This window comes from Gavialis gangeticus, unplaced genomic scaffold (genome assembly GCF_001723915.1).
Source record: "Gavialis gangeticus isolate Ggan-Ray unplaced genomic scaffold, GavGan_comp1, whole genome shotgun sequence".
NCBI lineage: Eukaryota > Metazoa > Chordata > Crocodylia > Gavialidae > Gavialis > Gavialis gangeticus.
In genome coordinates this window covers 102,730,672-102,752,495 of record NW_017729031.1, presented here as the reverse complement: position 1 = coordinate 102,752,495, position 21,824 = coordinate 102,730,672, and the positions used below count along the sequence as shown (strand labels likewise).

The following is a 21,824-nucleotide window of genomic DNA, read 5'->3' as shown; positions in this document are numbered from 1 at the left end:
GTGGAGAAAGTGAGAGTGAAGCTGCCTCCCTTTCATACTATAGCTCAGGGCTAGAGGACACATCCAGGAAGTGAACTGCATCTGTGCCACTACCAAGCATAGAATGCATGGGGCCAGAGAGCGTACATGTCTCTGTAACCCAGAAATTAGGGAACTCAGCTGGGAGAAAGGAGACATGTGGTTTAGTCATGTTCCAAGGACTGCTTTTACTTTTTATATTAAAAAATGATTGGATTGGATGAGTACACATACCCATGTGTGCACGAGTATACACACAGCTTCAACAAAACAGAGAGGCTTGGTAAATAGGGCACTTTTCTGAAAAGTGAGAAATGTGGGTTTTAGTTCCCTCATCTTGAAAAGGACATTGAACCCACTTAAAGGGGGAATTCCCTAGACAGAGAACTATGATATAAAAAGGTAATAGGCACTTGCAACACCTCTTTCAGCAACATTTTAAAACAAAAGATTTATCTTTGTTTCATTTCTGAAAGAAATGACTTGAGCACATAGCTCTAGGTAAGCGTTCCAGGTTGTGGCCCCGGATGTGACAGATGCTTCTCCTTGCAGTGCATGATCAGCCCTTAACCCCAGAAAGGTGTGGAATTTCAGAAGTCCATTTCTTTAGTGTTTAGCCATTAATAATTTCCTCATATATCGTATAAGGAGCCTGGCCACATAAATCAGGACTGTGGATTCTCTTCCAGGCACCTAAAGTTAAGCGTTACAATTTTGAGCATCATAACACCTTAAGACCCTTTGTGGACTTGGCCCCAAATTACTTATGTGCTTTTGAAAGCTTGGTCCCTGGCATACCAAAAGGAGTAGACCAGAGTGATAGCTGCATTGCTCTAAAGCCTTTGCTGTGGGCTAGTATCTAGAACAGCATTTGCTTTCATTTCAAAAGAAATGACTTGCCTATGGTATTGAACAAAGAAGAAAAAAAGCAGCTATACTGGTATAGGAAAGAAGGGAAAATAAGAATGTATGGGGAAATCTTCTTACTTGAGAGAAGGGTAGTTACACAGTCTAGTGGACAAGCAAATAGAGATTGGTGTGTTGGACAGACAATAAATCAATTTCTGATTCCTCTGGTCAAGCTGTAAATCATAGCTTGCCATAGTAGTGCAGATTTTTACTTGCTGATATGTTTGACATGAGGGCGTACACTGTTTGGAATTGGGTGTCCCTTACAAGACAGAAAAAAGGTGGCACTCAGAAGTTTGGAGCTCTGGCTTGGGCTCTGCATAGAAACTAATATTTTAACACATGCAAACGGCCAGCACTGGGATGCTTACAGTTGTATAAGTGGTGAAATGCACATCAGCGCTGGAAGAATGGCAGTGGTGCACTTTTGAACTAAAACACCGTGGAGGTGCTTTAGTTCAAAAGTGCACCACCACCATTTTCTGTGCACTGACGCGCATTTCTCCACGTATACAGCTGCACAGAGCACAGCACGGTTCGCCTCAGCGGCAGATCTCTGGCACATCATGGTAAAAAAAAATATGTGTATAAATGCCCAAATATGAGGCTACTGTTTGATGTCAGATTTCCTACAGTTAGGCAGTTTTTCAGGAAAACCTGCTTAATACAGGCTTCCAGCTCCACCTTCTCCCTTCAAATCTTAGTACATTTTTCCCTTGCTTCAAAAATAAATATCTTAAAATGCTAATTTTTGCCATTCGTTACGGCCTCTTCCCCCAGTATTTACACAGCTCCAGGAATGATGAGAGTTATTTCATTCAGTTGATTCAGTATACTGATCCAAAGATTTTGCAGATGGCCTTTTCTAATACAGAAGGCCTGCATGTGTTATCAGATGGTTTTTGCTTTCTGGAGCTGTTGGAACTCTTGTTTTGAAGGGTAATGTTTGCCTTTGGCACAGAGAATTGCCTGGCTTTTTTCAGTAAGCGCTCCTACCAGCCAGTTCAAAGAATGAGGTAGTCTGAAGGTGCGTCAACATGTCACCCTATGGCCACATAGCAACGTGCTGCACCACCATACAGCACACTACAGTGACATAGCAATCACGCAGATCTACACGATTGCCAGCTACATTGCTGTTGTGACGTGCTGCCCTTGCTATAGCGCTCTGCTAGGGTGACGTATTGGCGAAATCTAACCACGCACCATGTGCACAGCACAGTAACCACCTGTATTGCACCATGCGCCATTCCAAAAGGAAGTACTAAAGCACGGCACCGTAGCCACATTTCCGTATGGTGACGTGTAGACATGCCCTGTATGTCTGACCTGAGAGCAAATTCCCCATTTGAGATGAAGTACTTGGGGGCTAGAGCAGTAATGATGATCGTGCAGATTAGGGAAGTTTTGGGGAATTTTGACTTTTTATTTTGTAGTGTCTATGCAAGTTTTGACTTTCAGAGGCAGTGAAAGAGTGGAGTGGCACCCCACATGAAACGTGATGTTGGAGGCATTTATACTGATCAAAACACAAAAGTTAAGGAACACTTATCTAGGCATAAAGATTCCCTTCTTATTGCTTTTTCTACAGATGCCATGGTACTGAGCTTCGCTGGGAAATATAGGGCATGTATTTAACATTTTAGCTTCTGAATTCGACCCTCTACATTGAAGACTATAGATATGTTACTGTGAGATCCTACAGCAATCTTCTCATGTGTGACATAAATTCTTGACTAACTCTTAAATAGACTTACAAGCTGAGAATCCAGGCATTAATACAAATGTGCTTAAGTATCCTCTCTGGATCTTTTTACTTTATTCTCTTGCTGCCTCTGAAGTTACATAATGAACAGTGTATGACAGAAGCACATCAAGGATTATTTGCTACAATGGAAAGGTTCTCTGCTGTAGCAGATCTTAAGGCAAGTTTCATTTTCTTTCCAAAAGAATGCTGGTAGAAAAAAATATTGCACTATTGATTTATTCTGTATGAAAATTTAGAAGGCTGGTTTTACTAGATACAGAAAGTTCCATGAAATATAGAGGGTTAATTCTGTATTCTTAATTTTAAATTCCAGATAAATATGGATTCAGCTTTGATCCTATCTGGACTAATTCTTTTGTCACTGTACTAATTAATTCAGCATGCTGGAGAAAAGATGCTAATTTGGGCATCAAAGAAATAGGGGTGGGGGTTTTTTTGTATAATCAGAGTTGTTAAAAAAGATAAGTTTTACTCCCATTAGACTGTATCTGGAAGCTCAATCATTTTAGTCAAGTTCCCAGCAGTTGAATACAGTAAAAAATGTATTTGTTCTCTCAATATTGGCATAAGAAATAGCGGCAACAAATATTGGTATTAATAACATGTTTTTTTAATGAGACAACTTCACCCTTAATAAATAAAGAAATCTTCTGAATATCAGCTTTTTCTCTTTAACCTTTCCTTTTCCTCTTGCTATAATCAGTTAAAATACCATTATCTTATTGCTGCAATCAGTCTCTCTTCAGGATTTAGTTGAAGATGGCTAGCTAATATGAATATACATAGTTACTGAAATGTACCTGAATTTGCAAAATATTCATCACATATATAGTTACAGAAAATGTAACCAGTGAGCCTGCATGGTACCTGATTACATTTCTTAGCCTGTTGCGAGGTCAGTTTTCTCTTGACATACAGCTTTCTGCCATTGCCCAAACTGTCCTGTGAATGCAGAATTCTGTTGTGTTTACTATTGAGAGCAGCTTCCATCTGCAGGGTAGATCTGTGCTCAGTGCAGCTTTTGAAGCAAGCCAAAGGTTGAATGGTCTGGAGAGCCACCAAAATGTCTGTGCAATTATTCCTGGCTAGGAAAACACACCAAATGTGACTAAAACTGTTTTCCAAAGCGACTTTTTTTCACTTGTCGTAAAGGCGGTGGCAGGATGGAGGAGAAAAGAAGGCCTGTACCTTCCTTAGCTAAACAGACTTAGCTACTCTCTGTAGTGTTCTAGTTTGAATTAAAATTGGACTTTGTAGATGTGTGCGCTTGTTCTCAACATTTGACTTTTCTCCTGAGACCTGCTATATATTCTTTACCCTGTGTGAAATTTTAACTTCAGCAAAGACTTTAGTCCCACTCAAACAATACTGTACAGCATGCTTAGCTTCCATCCAATAAGTAAACATTTAATAAAGAAACTGTTTAGTTATGTAGAAGACACTAAAAATGTAAAAGATCTATTTCATTAACACTGCTATTAACATAAATGTAAAATGAGTCTGGACCAGTAATCACAGCCCACCAGTCTGATTCACTAAAGATCTTTACAGCAATATCTAATCCCCTGTAAAAGTCTGTGTATGAAAGTAATTAATCAAAGCACAGCACTGCTTCTACAGAGTATTTCTTCTGCTGTAAAGCTGAGTGATAAAATAACTTAAAACACATGGCAGTAGTGGCAGTTAATAAGCTTTTTATAGTCCCTGTGTGGACCTGAAAATCATACCTTATTAGTATCTTTATCTTTCTTGCTCACTCATTCACTGTTACTCACATTTAAATTTAATTTTAAGGGTTATTTCTAGTCTTTCGTAAGTGAGCTGCTTTAATAGTCTCAGCATTTTTTTTCATTTGCTGTGGAATGATCAGGAGGAAAAGCTTTTATTATATGTACTTTACAAATCACTCCAGGTTTTTTTACAGATCATTTTTTGGAGCTATCAAGATTTCACGACATTGTTAGGTTTACATTTTTTTCTTGTCTTGTGCCCTGTTGAATTATCTTTCCTTCACCATAAATGCAGGTAGTTCCATTGCATCCCTTATTAGTTGCAGTGACACCTACCGACCTGGGGGAACCTAATTAACTAAACAAGTCCCAATAGCTGAATTTCACTAGCAAGCTGCTCAGGACTCTATCTAGCAGCTGTTTCTCCTGCTTAGAAGTCTGGAATTTTATAGACCTCCTTGCTTTTTAATCCTTGAAGCAAATATCAACACATTTGAGATCTGGAAGCTCAGTGTTCAATGCAGAAATGAAGTGTTGCCATGACCACAGCTTTAGGTTTAGACATTTTATCCCAGGAACAACAGCACAGCCACATAGAACAGTAGATGTGTTTTCATTTCTTGTCCTTGAAGTCTTGAAATTCAAAAAGAATAAAAACATCAACAGATTCAATGATCCTATAGATTTTTTTAATACAGATTCTAGACACTAACTGTAGACATATAAATATTTTCAGCCTAGATACCACAGCCAGTAATAAATATTCCAGGAAGAAATTACCCATTTAGTATTCAAACAGTTGATTCTGTTAATGTTTCTAATGGAAAAGGTCTCAGTTATTCTCAGGACATTGGTATTTTCTTTCAAAAGATAAAGCAAAGGGGAACCCATCTCAGTAGTACAACATGTTTTCAACTATAGTACAGGGGCTTTCACAAAAAGGATGATTCACCCTTCATTTTTGTCTTTGTGAGATCAGATCACGTAAAGAAAATCCCTTTCTGCTTCTGCATGCAGGAGTAGTATACACAGAGCATTTAGAATATTGGCCTTCTATAATGTAAAGCATACTAATGGGTTTATAGCAACAACTTCCTTCATAAGAGCTTCCTTCGCAGGAATTTACACTGGGTAATCATAATACTGTTGATCACATAAGTGCATAACTTGGGCTACTTGTTTATTTCCCATTATTATTATTATTGTTATTATTATTAGTTCCATTCCATGGGAGATTATTTAGATGGGTACATGCAAGAAATTCATTTTTAAGACTTCCTAATTATGTCCCTCCATTTGCTACATAAGATTTTCAATAAATCACAATTCTGTCACTCATTAACTTAAGGGAATTATTCTACATACAGTGCAGAGAGAAAGTGTTGGAAAGCTAGATATGTAATTTTTTTTATTCTTATATCAGTGGTATTAATATAAAAGGCAAGTTTTACTATAATCCAGTTGTTACCTGTAGATGATGAAAGCCTCTGTCCTAAAGCCATTCAATTTTCACAGAATTTTCATCTAAGCTTGATTAATTCCACAATGTAATTGTGACAATGGGCTTGATTCTGTCCCATTGAAATCAGTGGGGGCTCTGTTAGAGACTTCAGTGGAAACAGGATCAAACTCAGTGTGAAGCAAGGGAGGATTTTTCCCCCCTATATATGTTAGAAAATATTAAACCTGGAATGAGCAAAACCATTCAAAATTGCAGCGAGTAGAAGTGAATTTAATCATCATCTGTCCATGGAAATTTAGAGCACCTTAGAAAACAGGCCTTTTGCAAAAACCATAAATGTCAGGACAGTAATATGCAAATGAACTCAGATGAGATGCTAGATTTTTCTTTTATAGTTTTATGCAATATATATTCCTCTTTTTAAAAAAATGCTGTTGAATTTTTGCCATTGTAACTGTTGTTTTTATTATTTATGCTGGATTTTTGCTGTGCCTGAAAACATATTACAATAATAACGAAAGAAGGAATAGATTTTTTAGGGCTTCAGTAATGTTTAGAAGAAGCCAAAAATCAGAACATTTTTCCAGCCTCAGGCTACATACTATGTATTTTGTACAGCAGGTGAGTATTGTAAGCCCATACAGATCCCATGTGGAGCCAAAAATAGCAGAGAAACTTGTTTTTGTCAAGACCAACCCCACACTCTGAGTTTATAATTACATTTGAACTTACCAGTTTGTGGCAATGGCAGCCATAACCACAGCCAGCAGTGTTTTTCCTGAAAATTGTCAAACTGACAGTTATTACAATCAGAATTGTCATTTTGTTTTTTATTTTTAAATATTGCCTCTGTAAGCAAGAAGTAATACCTAGACTTGAAAGTAAAGGATGTTAAGTATCTTTTTTTTTCACATTTCTCTTGAGTGTGCAACATATCCAACTTCACCTCCCTGCACTAATACAAAATGCCCAAGAATAATGTTTTCAAAATCAATAAATACTAGAGTCAAATACTAGACACCACAAACTCGTAATTGAAACTATGGGGGAAATGTAGGCAGACAGAATATAAACAAACCACCAGAGCTGGATTATAACCAGGATGCAAGAACTAATGCACTCTCTCTTGAGGGAGCTGCCATGAGACCTTCAATGAATACACAGCTGTTGGAAGGCAGAATCTTTTCCTATCAAACCTGGCAGGTGATGGGCCTGCAATGTTTTTGTTGTAGTTAGCTGGCTTGTTTGTTTGATATTTCTGTATGAAATGAAATCTGCAAGGTCCCATCTATCTCTTCTTTTATGCCTAGGCCGTCTCATATCTGTGAGACCATTTCAGTCACCCAGGCAAACGCACTTTCACAGTGTCAGTCCCTCTCTATCATACATGCCCCTACCAGTCTCCTGGCTGAAGAGGTGGGGTGGGGAGGAATGTAGCAAATCTTGGAAAATCCCATCTCCTGTGTTAGAGGCTGCACAGTCTCTAGGGACCACAGAAACCACAGAAGCCAGTAGCAGGGTCAGACTGCCACTTTCTACTCAGAATAACATAATTATTAAATGTAATGTCTTCCATGCATCTGATAGCTCTGAAATAAGATTATATAAAAACAAAAATAGGACTGTTGGTGGCTGCATACATGTGTGTTTGGAGCAGGAGGCCCCTGAAAGAGTGTTAAGAGTTATAAGCAGGGCTTGGGGCTGTGGTTCTATTGCAAAAGTGAAGGGGAAATGACATAGGTACGTGGTGCCTGTACTTAGAGTATTTTCCCTGCACATTTCACATCAAAGAGCCACCATGTTGAAATATTTCTTCTCTGGGTGCAAGATCAGTAAAGTCCTGCAGCCTGGCACCTGGGCTGCTTCCATCTCCTCTACCACATCTGTCTTTTACACACAGACAGGGGAGGATGCAGGGGATGTAATCGCACTCCCCTTCAGCTGAGCTGCGCATATGCAGTGAGCTCTCTGAGCAACCTGGCTGGTCAGCGCAGCCTCCTGCAAGAGATCTGCAGGCAGGTAGCTCTCAGAGCTCATCAGCTGGTCAGTGCAGATTCTTGCTGGCGCCACTGCTTTTACAGAGCTCTGGTTTATGCTTTCTCTTCCCATGCCCCCAAATTCAGTGTGAGGAAGGATGTGAGGATGGGGGGAGGCAGCGGAAACAGAGTGAACGTAATGGCGCCCACCCCTTGGGCTCCAGAGCTGAACAAAAGCCGTGGCTCTGGCAAGATGCTGACCAGCTTCTGCACTCAAAGAGCTACCTATGTACGCAGCTCCAACAGGAGTCCATGCTGGCTGGCCAGGGAGCTCAGAGACCTCATTGCACTTCACAGCAGAGCTGAAGGTGGTGTGCTTACATGCCCCTCTCTCCTCTCCTGGATACACTCATGCACACAGACACAGGGAGATACAGACACAGAGAGATCATTTTGATTATGATTGGGACCTTATTCGTCTTCAAGGTATTCCTTAGTACTTAATGACTTTGTTTTACTATAGGCTTGGCCTATGGATTAAATTCACTATGGATTTGGATGGTTACTTTAGGAACCTTTATAAATGGAGTGACTTGCACCAGTTAATTGTGTGTGTTGTACTTCAGATTTTCTATTGGAGGTAGTTTGGGCTGACAGGAAAAATTAAAAGTAACAGAGAGGTCACTCAGAAAACATTGTATATGGCTGCAGAAGTGTTTGGATATGGAGCAATGAATTTAAATACAGGAGGCTTAGCGAAGCAATGATTACTTGAAAGTTGTTACCTTTCATCTGCATGGAAGGACACTTCAAAGGTTGAAACATGGTAAAAATCATTTGGTCATATGAAACAAAGGGTTTCAGGCTTGGGCAAAGGGGATGAGAGGCTCCTGTTAGAAAGTGGACCACAGTGCATTAATTTGTCCAACTTCTTATGATTCTAGCTGCATGAGAAATTAAATGTAACTTTGCCATTTAGTTACTTCTTACAAGCTGTATGGAACAGAAACTGTTTTACCTGAATTTATACTCTGCATAGTGAAGCAGAACCCCAATACTGTTTGGGACCTTTGGAACACTACATAGAATCACAGAAAATTAGGGTTGGAAGGGACCTCAGGAGTTCATCTAGTCCAACCCCCTGCTCATAGCAGGATCATCCCTACCTAGATCATTCCAGCCAGGGCTTTGTCAATCCAGGCAAAGGATCAAAGGATGGATATTCCACCACCTCTCTTGGTAACCTGTTCCAGTGCTTCACCACCCTCTTAATGAGAAAGTTTTCCTCATATCCAAGCTAAACCTCCCTTCCTGCAACTTGAGAACATTGCTCCTTGTTCTGTTATCTGTCACCACTAAGGCTAGTCTAGCTCCATCCTCTTTAGAACCACCCTTCACATAGTTGAAGGCTGCCATTAAATCCCCCGTCTTTGCTTTTGCAAACTAAAGAAACCCAGTTGCCTTGGCCTTCCCTTAGAAGTCATGTGCCCTAGCCCCTGAACCATTTTCATTGCCTTCTGCTGGACACTCCAACTTGTCCACATCCTTTCTATAGTGGGGGGCCCAAAACTGAACACAGTACTCCAGACGTGACCTCATCAGTACAGAATAGAGGGGAATAATTACTTCCCTCAATCTGCTGGCAGTGGTCCTACTAATACAGCTGAGTATGCTGTTAGCCTTCTTGGTAACAAGGGCACACTGCTGACCCATATCCAGGGCTATATTCATAAGGACATATTTATAACAAGGGGGGTGCAAATTGGGGCAACAGCACTTTGGGGGGCCCTGCGGAGCTGAGCCAAGAGGCCACGGCAACTCCACGCTGCTGCAGGCTTCATGTCCGGCCACTCGGCAACCCCCTACCCTCACCACCAAATCTGCTGCCAAATCTGGCACATCCAGCCACTCAGCACCCTCCCCCCACCCCACCCCACCGCTGAATCCACCGCCAGCTTCCTTGTGTCCCATGGAGGTGGGGCCCCACACAGGCTGATTTACCCTGGGCCCTGCACTCTGCTCAGGTCATCTCTGCTCATATCCATCTTATTGTCCACTATAACCCCCAGGTCCTTTTCTGCAGAGCTGCTGCTTAGCCTGTCAGTCTCCAGGCTAGGACTGGTACATGGGATTTTTCCATCCTAAGTGCAGGACTTTGCACTTGTATTTGTTAAACCTCATGAGATTTCTTTTGGCCCAATCCTCCAATTTGTCTAGGTCACACTGAATCCGAGTCCTATTCTCCAATGTATCTACCCCCCCCCCCCGGTTGGTGTCATCCGTGAACTTGTTAAGTGTGCCATCCATCCCCATCTTCCAAATCATTAATGAAGATATTAAACAAAAGTGGCCCCAGGGTCAACCCCTGGGCCACTCCACTTGATACCGGCTGCCAACTAGATATTGAGCCATTGATTACCACCTATTGAGCCCAACAATCCAGCCAGCTTCCTATCCACTTTACAGTCCATTCACCCAACCCATACTTCCTCAGGACCTGTGTCCTGATTCCTATCCTGTACCCTCATTCCAATGTCACTTACGTAACATACACATTAAATGACAACAGGAGGCAAAAGCCCAATTATACTTGTAAAGGGAACTCTTCTGAATGAGCTGTCCCTCTAGTCTTGCAATATAGCAAGATTTATTTCTTCTGTTTATTGTTCCTCTGTTTGATTTTAAACAAAAATACAGACCAAAATCTGTACCTCTCAATTAAGGCCATAAATGAATGAATGACAATTTTTATTGATAAGATCAGAGCATGTGGCCAACTCTGTGTTGACACCAAGGCCAATAAAATTGCTTTACAGAGGCCATCCTCTGGTAAGAAGAACCTTCATCAAATTTAAATGTATGCTAATAATAGTTTAGCATTCCACTGCCTTTTATGTCAGGGCTTTTTGTTTATGTTTCTAATACACAATGCCATTAAACAGGCAAGATCCAAATGTATTCACAATCAAATACTTCGTAAGTGGTCTAAACTCAGAATAATTGGTAGTTTATTTTATTTTATTTTAATGTGTCTTTATGATCAATATCACACTTTGGGCAAAAGTTAGCTAGGTTATAGCTGCATAAATCTCCAGGTGCTCTGTGCTTCATAAATATTGCATTTTCCCTCCACTAATTCTCTTCTGTCCTTTTCCTTTATATCTTAACCAGATTTGGGAAGAAGAAAGAGGATAAAGGGGGGAAAACTGACCAGAAAGGCAATCCAAAACACAGCATTCTTAGAGAAGAACTGGAAAAGATGAAAGAAGAGTGTGAGAGGTGAGTAAAATGTACAAGAGTCTCTATGGATTAGCTCTAGAATATGACACCCAAGCTAGTGATTCCAGACTGCAGGCAGTGAAATGCTGTCTTAGGCTGCTGGTACCAGGTCGTGTCCATTCAGCAACATTAGGCCAGCCTTCTGGCTTTCATTTCCTCAAGCTGGTGCTAGGTTGTTGCAAAACAGCTTCTTTTCTCCTTGACTCTCACAGAAATTAATGCTCTCCCTGCACAGCCAGCTTCAGTAGCTCTTGTTTGGGATGAACCCTTACTCAGCACCAGTGGGAGGAAATTCTTTTGAGCTCTGGCTCTGTTTCTCTTCCCCTCCTTCCCAATATCATATGAGCTGCTGCTTCTGGGACTCTGGGTTTTCTCTCTCCTTGCTTTTCCAAAGCAACTGTAGTAGCCTATGCTAAACCTCCAGACTGTCTTTCCTTCCTCGAATTCCTGTGGTGTTTTGCAGAGCTCCAGGACTCCTCTGACTTCAACTTGGCTGTAGTGTGAGTTAGTAGTTTTTTTATGCTTTAAGTACAAGTTTGGTAGATTCTTCTTGTGTTGTTTACTAAAGGTTATAGGAGAAATTTACGTAAGTGCCTAAATACACAATAGGAGCGTGCGAAACAGGCTATATTCAATTCGGATTCGGCATGAATTGGGCACAGTGATTCAGTTCGTTGATTTGGATCACTGTCCCAATTCAATTCAGCTGAATCTGAATCTGAAGATTTGATGCTGATTCAGAGAATCAGCAATTCAGCCATTGACACAGCTTTAAATGTTTTTTCTACATACCTTGAGGTAACAGGTGCAAATCATGAACACTGTGATGGTGGGCCGGATAGAACATCCCACAGGAGTGTGTGGGGGACCCCTCCTCCCATGCCCCCCCAGCTCAGCAATCTGCCACAGGGGGACCCCAGGTGCCCCTTCAGACCCAGGAGGCACCAGATGCCAGGGTGGGGGGTCCCCCACATGCTCCCTGGTGGAGCCAGAAGTGGACCAGAAGTGCTTCTGGTCCACTTTCAGGTCCACACACACACACACACACACACACACACACACACACGCGCCCCCCACCCCCCATGGGACGCTCCATCAACCCCAGCATCTCAGCATTCATGAGCTGCCTGGTACCTTGAGGTATGTAGAAAAAGCATTTAAAGCTGTGTCTATGTCCGAATCATCAAATCTTTCTGAATCTCTCTGAATTGATTCAAAGGGTTTTGATTCGATTCGGAGAGTTTAAAGGGTCTTCTGATTTGATAGATTTGAAGATTTGGCTGCCGAATTAGGCCGAATCTCTGCCAAATCGAAACAGCGACCGAAGCTTCGCACAGCCCTAATACACAATGTGTTTACTCCACAGTGGAGCAGGTATGCAATGCACAGTGTTTGCTACAAAGGAGACACTGTTCTGCAGAAATTGAAGTCAGTGTACTGCAGAGAAAGTTACTCGGGTACATGTGCCATGTTGTCAGTTTCATTCTGGAGCAGCCACTTACTCAATGTAGATTGGCTTTCCTGCCACCTGGTGGCTGGGTGCTGTAAGGCAATAAGCATAAGATGGTGTCCAACGCTAAAGCAGATCCTGACATTATAAAGACCATCTCTCTCTCTCTCTCTCTCTCTCCCTCTCTCTTTCTCACCCCACCCCCTATAAATACATTTATTCCCTGCACAACATCAGCAACTTTGTTGCCTTCCCAATGCAGTAGAGCTAGTTTTTATGTCTCAGCACTTCTGTTTTCCTGAGTTTCTGCTCTTCAGAAGACTGGAAAAATAGGTAGGCCTGAAGGTCAGCAAACTTTTACCTTCCTGACTGTTGATAATTAGCTATTGGATATAGCTTACATGACTGTAAAGTGGGGTTTTGTTCCTCACTAGGGGCTAGTTTTTCATAAGAAGTTAATGAATCTGCTACAGCTGCCAGTAAGAAAATGTTGTCCTTTAGCTTAAGCAGTCTTGACATATATGTCTAGTCTTAGTGGTTAATATGGATTACCCTGGAAATAGAGATGCACAGTAGGGTCCTTCTCCCTCTTGAGTATACTACCCATTGGAGAATGGGGAGAAAATGGGCATCACTTATTCCTTGGAGTACATGGCAGGTAGCTTGTCTCTCTCTCAGCTGAAGGAATAGCCCAGCTTTTGTGTTGCTGATCACTAATCACATGAGGCATCCATCTCCTCTCATTCACTGTTGCCTGCTTGGAGGAGTATTGCACAATGCATTTTTAGTGATTTGAACAGAGAGCTGAAGAGATGTAATGGGGGAAAACCCTCAAATATCATTAATGATGATAATTCCACTCATTTAAAAATAGAGCAGGATAGAGTGCTGATATTGGATGTCCTACCCAGTGTTTCAGGAGATAGGTTATCTAAACTAAATAATGGCAGGGTGAAATTTATGTTTTAAAATTTCTATTGCATGTCCCTGATTTTGCCAGACAGTTGTGTGCCTTCTTTATTTTAAACTGCTGCCTCCCAGTTTGGATGCTGGCAATTTGAGAGGTATGTGTCCTTCATTTTAAAGAAGCCAGTGTCTTTTATTAGGATACTGGCAAGCTAAGAAGTATGTCTTCCATCTGTTAAAGGGCCAGTGTCATTTACTAAAATGTTGGCAGACAGAAAGGAATGAACCCTTCAGTCTAAAGGACTAATGTTCCAGTTGGACACAACATAATTGTTCTTAGTATTTCTTTAGTGTTAACTGCTTTTTAAAGGAAATCAGCTCCTGATTGACAGTAAATTGGTAAGGCTGAATTAGAAACTGGCAGCTCAATATCTGCATTGTTCTGATTTCTCTAAAAATGATTTAAATCTGACCTGGAAGTGTTTTGAGACTGAAATGGAGAACAGCAGGTGGGCTGAAAAGTTGATGACCGTAGATTATATTTTTAACTTTCTTATTTGATTCTTCTGCCACAATCCACAAGACTAGCATTTTCTCCCTGTTTTCTGTCAGTTAATTCTGCTTATACATTAAAAAGGTAATAATATCCCCAAAACAGTGCCAATGCACTATAAACATAAACAGGTCTTACATGACCTTACATGAACTTACATGTTCTCTAAATAAAACAAGAGTGTAGCATGTGTTTAGCAATTAAAGACTCTAGACAGACTGACTTTTGAACCCTATCTTGTATTGCTGATCACAAGGTTGAAATGACTTTATCAGCAATAAAGGAAAATAACATCTGGTAGCTGGTTCCCTGTTCTATGTTTCAGTGTAAAAATTATACGAAGAGGTTGATTGAGATCAGCCAAAAAATGTGTTACCTAGTTCAAAGGAAATTCAATACTTTATATTGTTGTTGACTGTTCACCTGATGATGATACTCATGAAGACAGTAAAAGAAGAGTTTTATAACTGTGTCTGAAGATTAAGTAATCCTATAACATATAATGTAATTCAAGCTTTAGATTTTAATGCATATATTGGCAAAGAAAACCTGCGGTGAGTCCACACCATAGATCTTACTACTACTATGACTTCACTAACTGTAATTCTGCATACTTTATCTCATCTTTAACAAACTGAATTCCAATAAAGATTTACTAGAATATAGGCATCATATTTCCAAGTGAGTTCTTGTTGGGAATGAAGTGAATTTATGGCACAACTAACAAGCTATAACTGTGGAACAATAGACTACAAAACTATGAACAAAAAAAATCTAACAAATCCTATTTCTTCCATAAAACACAAATTACATTTCTAATACTGCCTTTCATAAATTATTTTAATTACATATCTAATTTGCTCTTCCTGTGAGCAGTTATAGAAGTAATTTTTATTGAACGGTCTTGATCCAATCCCTACAATAAGAAACGTAGTTTGGCTGCTTGCACCTATACTTCAATGTTCTTACGTGCTTATTGTCTAGCTATTTAAAGGCTATATCAGGCTATATCACATTAATCAGTATCCATTCTTCTTCATGAATCAATGTATATATGCATACACATCTTCTCCCCCTCGCCTCCCTACCCCCCCAGACCTTAGCTGTCTATATCAGGTGCTAGACCAAGATGACAGAGCAGTTGATTTTTGGGGTGCATGTGACAGGATTAATGATTAAAGGTATTTCAGCATCCTAGCAGCTGTGGACTTTGCATGGTTTTGGAAGTTAGTTTTGCATGCACTGCACATTTGACATACCTCCAGTGCTAATGTCCTGTTTCAAGATCTCAGCTGGGAATATTTTCCGTTAGGAAGTGCATTTCCAGCTTAGAAGAGTAGCCTGTCTTTTGGAATTTTGCAAGATGCAGTTTTTCCCATCTACAACCCATCCCCCTATAAATTAACATTTCATAAGATTCATGGGGCATCAGACTGCATATTTTAGCCTTAAATGGTGAAACCAACCCCTGGTTTTGATGGAGGCAGGTAGATCCTATTTCCATTCCACACCTTCCTTTTGAACTTTCTCATGCTACTCTCTCTGTTTTCTTGCTTGATTCTCTGTGCTAGTTCCAAATTCCACACTAAAATGGTATGCCAAATCTACATCTTTATTACTTATTGTTTGCATTACCATAGCCTAGGAGTTCCAACCAGAAACAGGACTTCATTGCATGAGACACTGTACAAACACATAAGGGTCTGACCCTACCCCCAACAGCTTACAACCTAGATAGAAGAAAACAGAGGAAATAAATAGTAACAATATCCCCATATTATAGATGGAAAGCTGAGGCACAGATCAATTTAGTGATGTGTCCACGGTCATATTAGGAAGTTTCTGTCAGGACTAAGAATTGAACCCACAAGACTATCAATTCTTTCTAAAACCTGTCTCTTACCATGCAGTTGACACTATGGCATGCTTGAAGTAGTTAATGGGAAGTTGGGGTGTTGGTCCTTTTCTTTTCAGCAATAGCCTGACACTATCCAATTGCTTATTGCAATTACAGCACCCCCCCTAAATTTTAGGGTGTTTTTTTTTTCCTTTTTCCCTTTACATGCCTCCATGACTAAATCTTCACAGGAGAATATCAGAGCTACACAGTAAGATTGTATAAGTATTTTTCCTTACCCTGCCAGTTGATGCTTTGCAGTGGTGGTTTGTCCTTCCTATTACAAGTCAAATGGTTCATTGGATTAAGGCCCTATTTAAATAAACTCATCATTTTGTTCATGCTTCAGAGCGTTTGGCCATACTAAAACATCAGCACCAAAGGTCTAGAATCTGCCCATAAAAAGGAAAAGCAAATATGATGTCTAAGCCTTATGTTATAAGAATTGTGATCAAGCCAAGTAAAATGAGTATTGTCAGGATGCTTAGAATAAATTTCTACCAGATCTGTCATTTCAACATGTTAAAAACAAGAGGTTTTAGTAAATTATTAAATATTGAGAGAGGTGATGATTTTTTCTTCAACTAAGGCTTTTCCCCCTTTCTGTCTAACTCATGGGGGAGCTACCTTTTAATTATTTAACCTTTGAAAAGCCTGGTGGAACAAACTAGATAAATATATTAGGTTCTTGAGCTTTGTACATAATTATTTATCCTCCTTTTAGATGCAAATAAAACAAATATCTGTTGAAAGAAAACTATTTTTTCCTGTTTGTTTAGGATCATTTTACTAGAATAACCCTGCTGAGACCAAAGTCCCCCTTCCAGCAAAGTTGAACATCTAACTGACATTAGAATAAAATTTCCCTAAATGAAGCACCTTATTGAAACTGGGAATATTTTAATAAATATCATATGACTTAGTGAATATAAAAGCACACCGTATACAAGTCAATGCTCTGCACCAGATCATTATGAGAAGTAACTAGTTTGTTGTGTTAATTAAACCTTGGTTTAGTGTTCCTCATTGGAATTAATTGAGAAGGGTTGGGTTTTTTTGGTGTTTTGTAAATACCATTGAGTTTTTGAGCAGAAAGTTAGAAAAGCAAAGGGAACGTCTGGCTCTTGTTTTCAACAACTGGCAAACTGAATGCTTAAGTAAAAGTGAATCTCAAATTTGAGGAAAGTTAAATGGTTTCAATTTCTGTATTCAAGATTCTTCATTTTCTTTACTTTTCAGAAACCATCCAAAAGCTTCAGTGAGCTTCTCCTTGGTTGCAGTGCTTATTGCCTGTTTCCATAGTTAAAATCAATACATGTGTTTTTGATATTTGGTGAACTGAGATTTAATTTTGCAGCTGCAAGATCCCTGTACAAAATAAATGCATCTTACTGAAATAAAAACATTTAGAGACCATTTATATCTGAGAGAATATGAGTGAGTGAAAATCTATTCCCATTCTATCAGCATTTATTTTGTTTTATTTGATTATGGAGGATTTGTATGTTACTGGAAATCAAAACGAAAACCAGAATAGCCACATGAACTGTAGTCTGATAAAACAGTGAGTGATTGTTTGGAATTGGAGGTGGACGCTTATGGCACTCTGAACCAAAACTTTAGGAGCCTTTTAACTGCATAGCTCATTTGAAATAATGTGCACAGAGACTGTTAGCAAAATAATGAAGAATTTGTGCCTATGCTGTAGTTTTGCTGATTCTTCTGGGAGTAGTATTATGATTATTAATTAATAAAAGAAAAAAAGTGAACACAGGCAGATTGAGTCCCTGATAAAATCTTGATAATTGCTCAACTCAGGGAAGACCATGAATGTTTGGGATGCCTATGTTTTTGTACCGTTATTTATTAAGGGTTAATCCAATGTGGCATTACTGTTCATTGAATATTCCTGACTTTGCAGCACAGCTAGGTCCTGTGGTTTAGACAAAATAAAGTGTTGGATAGGATCCCAGTTTTAATAGTCCCAATTTATTATAACCATTGAACCCTGATCAGATCACGGATTGGATCAGATCCCAGTTTTTTAAATGTCCCAATTTATTGCTGGCTTGGAACTCTGATAAGAATACATATTTGATTAAGGCTTCAGTTTTCAAAAATTCCAGTTAATTACTTTTAGATTCTTATTAGATCATAGCAGCATGGTATGGTATGTTGGAGTAAGAAAAAATTAGTGGATGATGTTGCCCAGGTCAAGGTCATAGTTTCATTTTGTGCTGACAGTATGAAGTTATCAGATTTCCGTTTATTACAGTGACAGCCTTTGCACTGGACAGGAGAACAGATTAGTCCCAACCCACTGATTCTAAATGATTCTCATTTTAGATCTGCTGCTGCTGTACATACCACAGCATGTAATAAAAGCCTACCATCGAACACCAAGGGTTTTGACACTTGGCTGATGGAAGAAATCCTCTCCCATGTTTGAGATCGTGACATGGCATTTAGAACCAAGTGGCAGTTTTTGAACTTCCCATTCCAATTTGCAGTGTTGCTAAAAACAAAATGTGGTTTGACAAACCCAGACAAGCTTCATGCTCTAGTCCACCAAAAGAGGGCACCTCAGAGACAATGTAGGTAGGGACAGACATTACACATAAACTGGTTTAAGTGACAGAAACTGATTTAAACCTGTAACAGAACAGATTTTCAGTGCACATAAACCAGTTTGAAAGTGGCTGAAACTGGTTTAAGATAAGCCTGGTTGAATGTAGTATCAGACTTAACTGATTTGGATCAAACTAGTTTATGTAATGTCTGTCCCAGACCCCTTCCTGGTTTAAGTTGAACCAGATTCCCCCAGCATCCCAACATGCTCTCTGGGCTGGGCAGGGCTCTTTGCTCCAGAGAGCTGGGCTGCCCGCTCCCCTCTGCTCCCTGGTTGCAGCTCTGGCAGAGACTGCACGTACAGCAGGGTCTGCCTGGCTTCCTCCTGTTCCCCTTTCCCCCTCACCACTCCCTGCTGAAGCAGGGATTCCCCACTCCCCTCTGCCTTACACAGACACCTCTCAGTATTAGGTAGCATACCACATGCTAGCTACGGTCCATGCTGTGGCAGACGGGACAAAGGCAGACAGGACCATGTAGGCTTGGGGCTTTTTGGAGCTAATCAGCAGGTAGGTGGTAATGTCTCTCCATTCCTTCCTTGGAAAAAGCTGTATAAGAAGAGCTTGAACTAATGAGTTCCTTGTGTTTTCATAATGGGCTGATAAACACCAAGTTAGGGGTGATAAACGCTGTGTTAGCAACTCCCTGCTGGTCAGGAGCAGCACGGGCTGGGAGGACCCTTCCCTAATCAGAGCATCCTGCCAGGGCCTGACCACACCCCTTGGCTCAGAACTGGGAAAGGGAAGGGAGAGCTACATTTCTGGAATGAAAAGGGAATGGCTAATGTCCAAAGGGAATGTCCAAATCCATTCAAGTGTTGCAGGTTGGACTAATCTGCAAAGATTGAATCAATTCAGGCTCAGGCTTTTTGAATGTCTGTCCCTAGTCTACATGTCCAAGACTGGAACCCAGTATGTTCTGGCTTTAAAAGTTCATTATATTGTTATGCTGGCAGTAGACCCAGACTGGTGCATAAAATAGATTATTTTACATACAATCCCTTATTCCTATTATCACATTCCTTCCCCGGATGCCCTACATGGCTGGACACAGCTCTTCCCAACTTATCATAGTTCGGTGCTCTAATGAACACCCAAAGTTTCTTTCCTATAGTTTTGTTTCCATGGCTTAGTCTTCATGGGGACAGTTGTTTCATGATGCAGTGAAGGTTTTTTCAAGGACCGTTGCTTATCTGCCTAGCTAAAAAGATCAGAATGCCTCATTGGTACTAGCCCGGCTCTCCCAAGTAAATGAGCCAGTGTGTGACACTTCTCTTTGATGGTACACGTTTGAAAATGTTGCTTCCAATTTTTTTGCCATTGCAATGGCCTGGCCTTGCCACATCAACATCCTCAGACTCTCTTGCTTTCTTCCTGTAGCACATTTTAGGTTATCAAAAGATCTTATGGAGTACTTCGTAGCTGTGGTGCATGGAAGAGAACAGAGTAAACATTTAGTCCAGAATAGATCCACTATCCAGTTTTCTGCAATCACAGGGGACTGGATTCATTGGTGCAGTTCATCCTGTCTGGTGCTGTGTTCCATCCATATAATTTATTACATCATCCATATAATTTATTACAGTTAGTGTTATAGCACTACTTACAAGCTAGTGTTCTGGTGATCCTGGGCTTACAGAATGGTTCCCAGGAGACCATTCTGTCTGGTATTACTAAAAGCAGGCTTTTGGCTTTTCTAACTTATTTTCAGAGATAGGTCAGTTTCTGACCAACCCCAGAGTCAAAAAGGGCAGAATAATGGTTTGCCTTCTCCATCGGTATATATTTTATATTAGAATCACTGCTTTGCTTCAACAGATGCTTAACGCAATGCCATAATTGCAGAGCTCATCTCCTATAACTGCCCTTCTGCCAGATGGATTAAAGCACAAATTCATAGGCATGGTCAACAGGGGACTTCTTATTTGCATGTTTAGTTCACACACTTAATTCCCTTCAGCAAACTTAGGCCACTGAAACCAAAAATTTAAAAAAACCTATATCCTCAGTCAAAGCCAGTTTTCCTCACCCCAATTTTTTAACTGGAACTGTTAATTAAAAATTTAACCTTTCAATCCCAAACTCAAATTAATTTGGCTATTTTGTTCTTATAGGCAGACTCTGTGCATGTAAATTTCATATAATATGAAGACAATTTAGGGAAAATTAATATCACACCAGTATTGTTTTGAAGCTTCTAGTATTTGACTGTCATTCAAATGGAGAAAAATAAAACTATTTATGCAGTAAAAGCACCTTGTGTTGTGAGCTTGTCAGATCTCACTAGCTAAGCAGAGTTGTGACAGGTTACTATTTGCATAGGAGGCTTTCCAAGAACGCCCACTTGCTGCAGGAAATGGTTTTCATGATTCAGTAGATGCCAGTTTTTCCTCTGAGTTAATCCTGAACCAGAATTACAGTATGTAGTTGGCGATCTTGTCGTTCAAGTGATGTATAAAATCAAGGCCTTGATATCCTGTGGTCATTACATTATCCCATGCTTTTCTTAAAAGCAGTAGTGTAATGTTTTTTGCCAGGCACCAACTTTGATAATTATCAGAGCTAAGCAAACAATGTGCAGTGAATAATTTGTTCTCACTCAGTCTCTGTATCTTTCTTTGTGGTTATTCTGCAGATATTGTGCAATTTCCTTACATCTATTTATTATTTAATTTATGTAGTGAGCATAATGATTCCTCTCTGAAATTTACTTTACAAATAGATCACAGATACTCAAAAAGTTCTGTTTAGTTGTGAGTGGTATTGTTTCCATTTTCTGATGTTAAGTTGCAACGTTTAAATTTTGCTTTCTGCAGATACTTGCCCTTTGCCATTCTCTGTTCCACTAAAAACTGATCACCTGAAAGCTGACACAAAGCAAATACACAGGGTGTACAAGCATGTTTTAAGCAAGCATTAAAAAAATTCAGGTAGCATTCACAGAAAATCTCATACTATCCACTAGGGCTGTGCAAAGCTCCAGGTGGTGATTTGATTCGGTGGAGATTCGACCCGATTCGGTGGCCGAATCTCCGAATCTGAATCAACTCAGGGGACCAATTTAAAGGTCCAAATCAATTAAAAGCTCTCCAAATCTTTGGCAACAATTCGGAGAGCTTTGATGATTTGGGCAGTCCCCAGTGGCTGCAGCAGGGAGCTGCAGCCATTCCAACCTGATAAGTACTAGGGACAGGGGAAGGGGACCACGGGGGGACCCCTTCCAGCCCCGCTGACCCCTCCACTCCCCCA

General features: G+C 40.2%; 1 protein-coding gene across 1 annotated transcript in view; it reads left to right on the top strand.

Moving 5' to 3' along the window:
- The window catches only part of PARD3B (par-3 family cell polarity regulator beta), a 999,825-nt gene that overhangs the window by 789,765 nt on the left and 188,236 nt on the right, over nucleotides 1–21,824 (top strand). Inside the window, exon 20 of the mRNA XM_019523483.1 lies at nucleotides 11,035–11,142. Within this exon, the coding sequence (XP_019379028.1) occupies nucleotides 11,035–11,142 (108 nt within the window). The remainder of the gene's footprint in view (nucleotides 1–11,034; nucleotides 11,143–21,824) is intronic.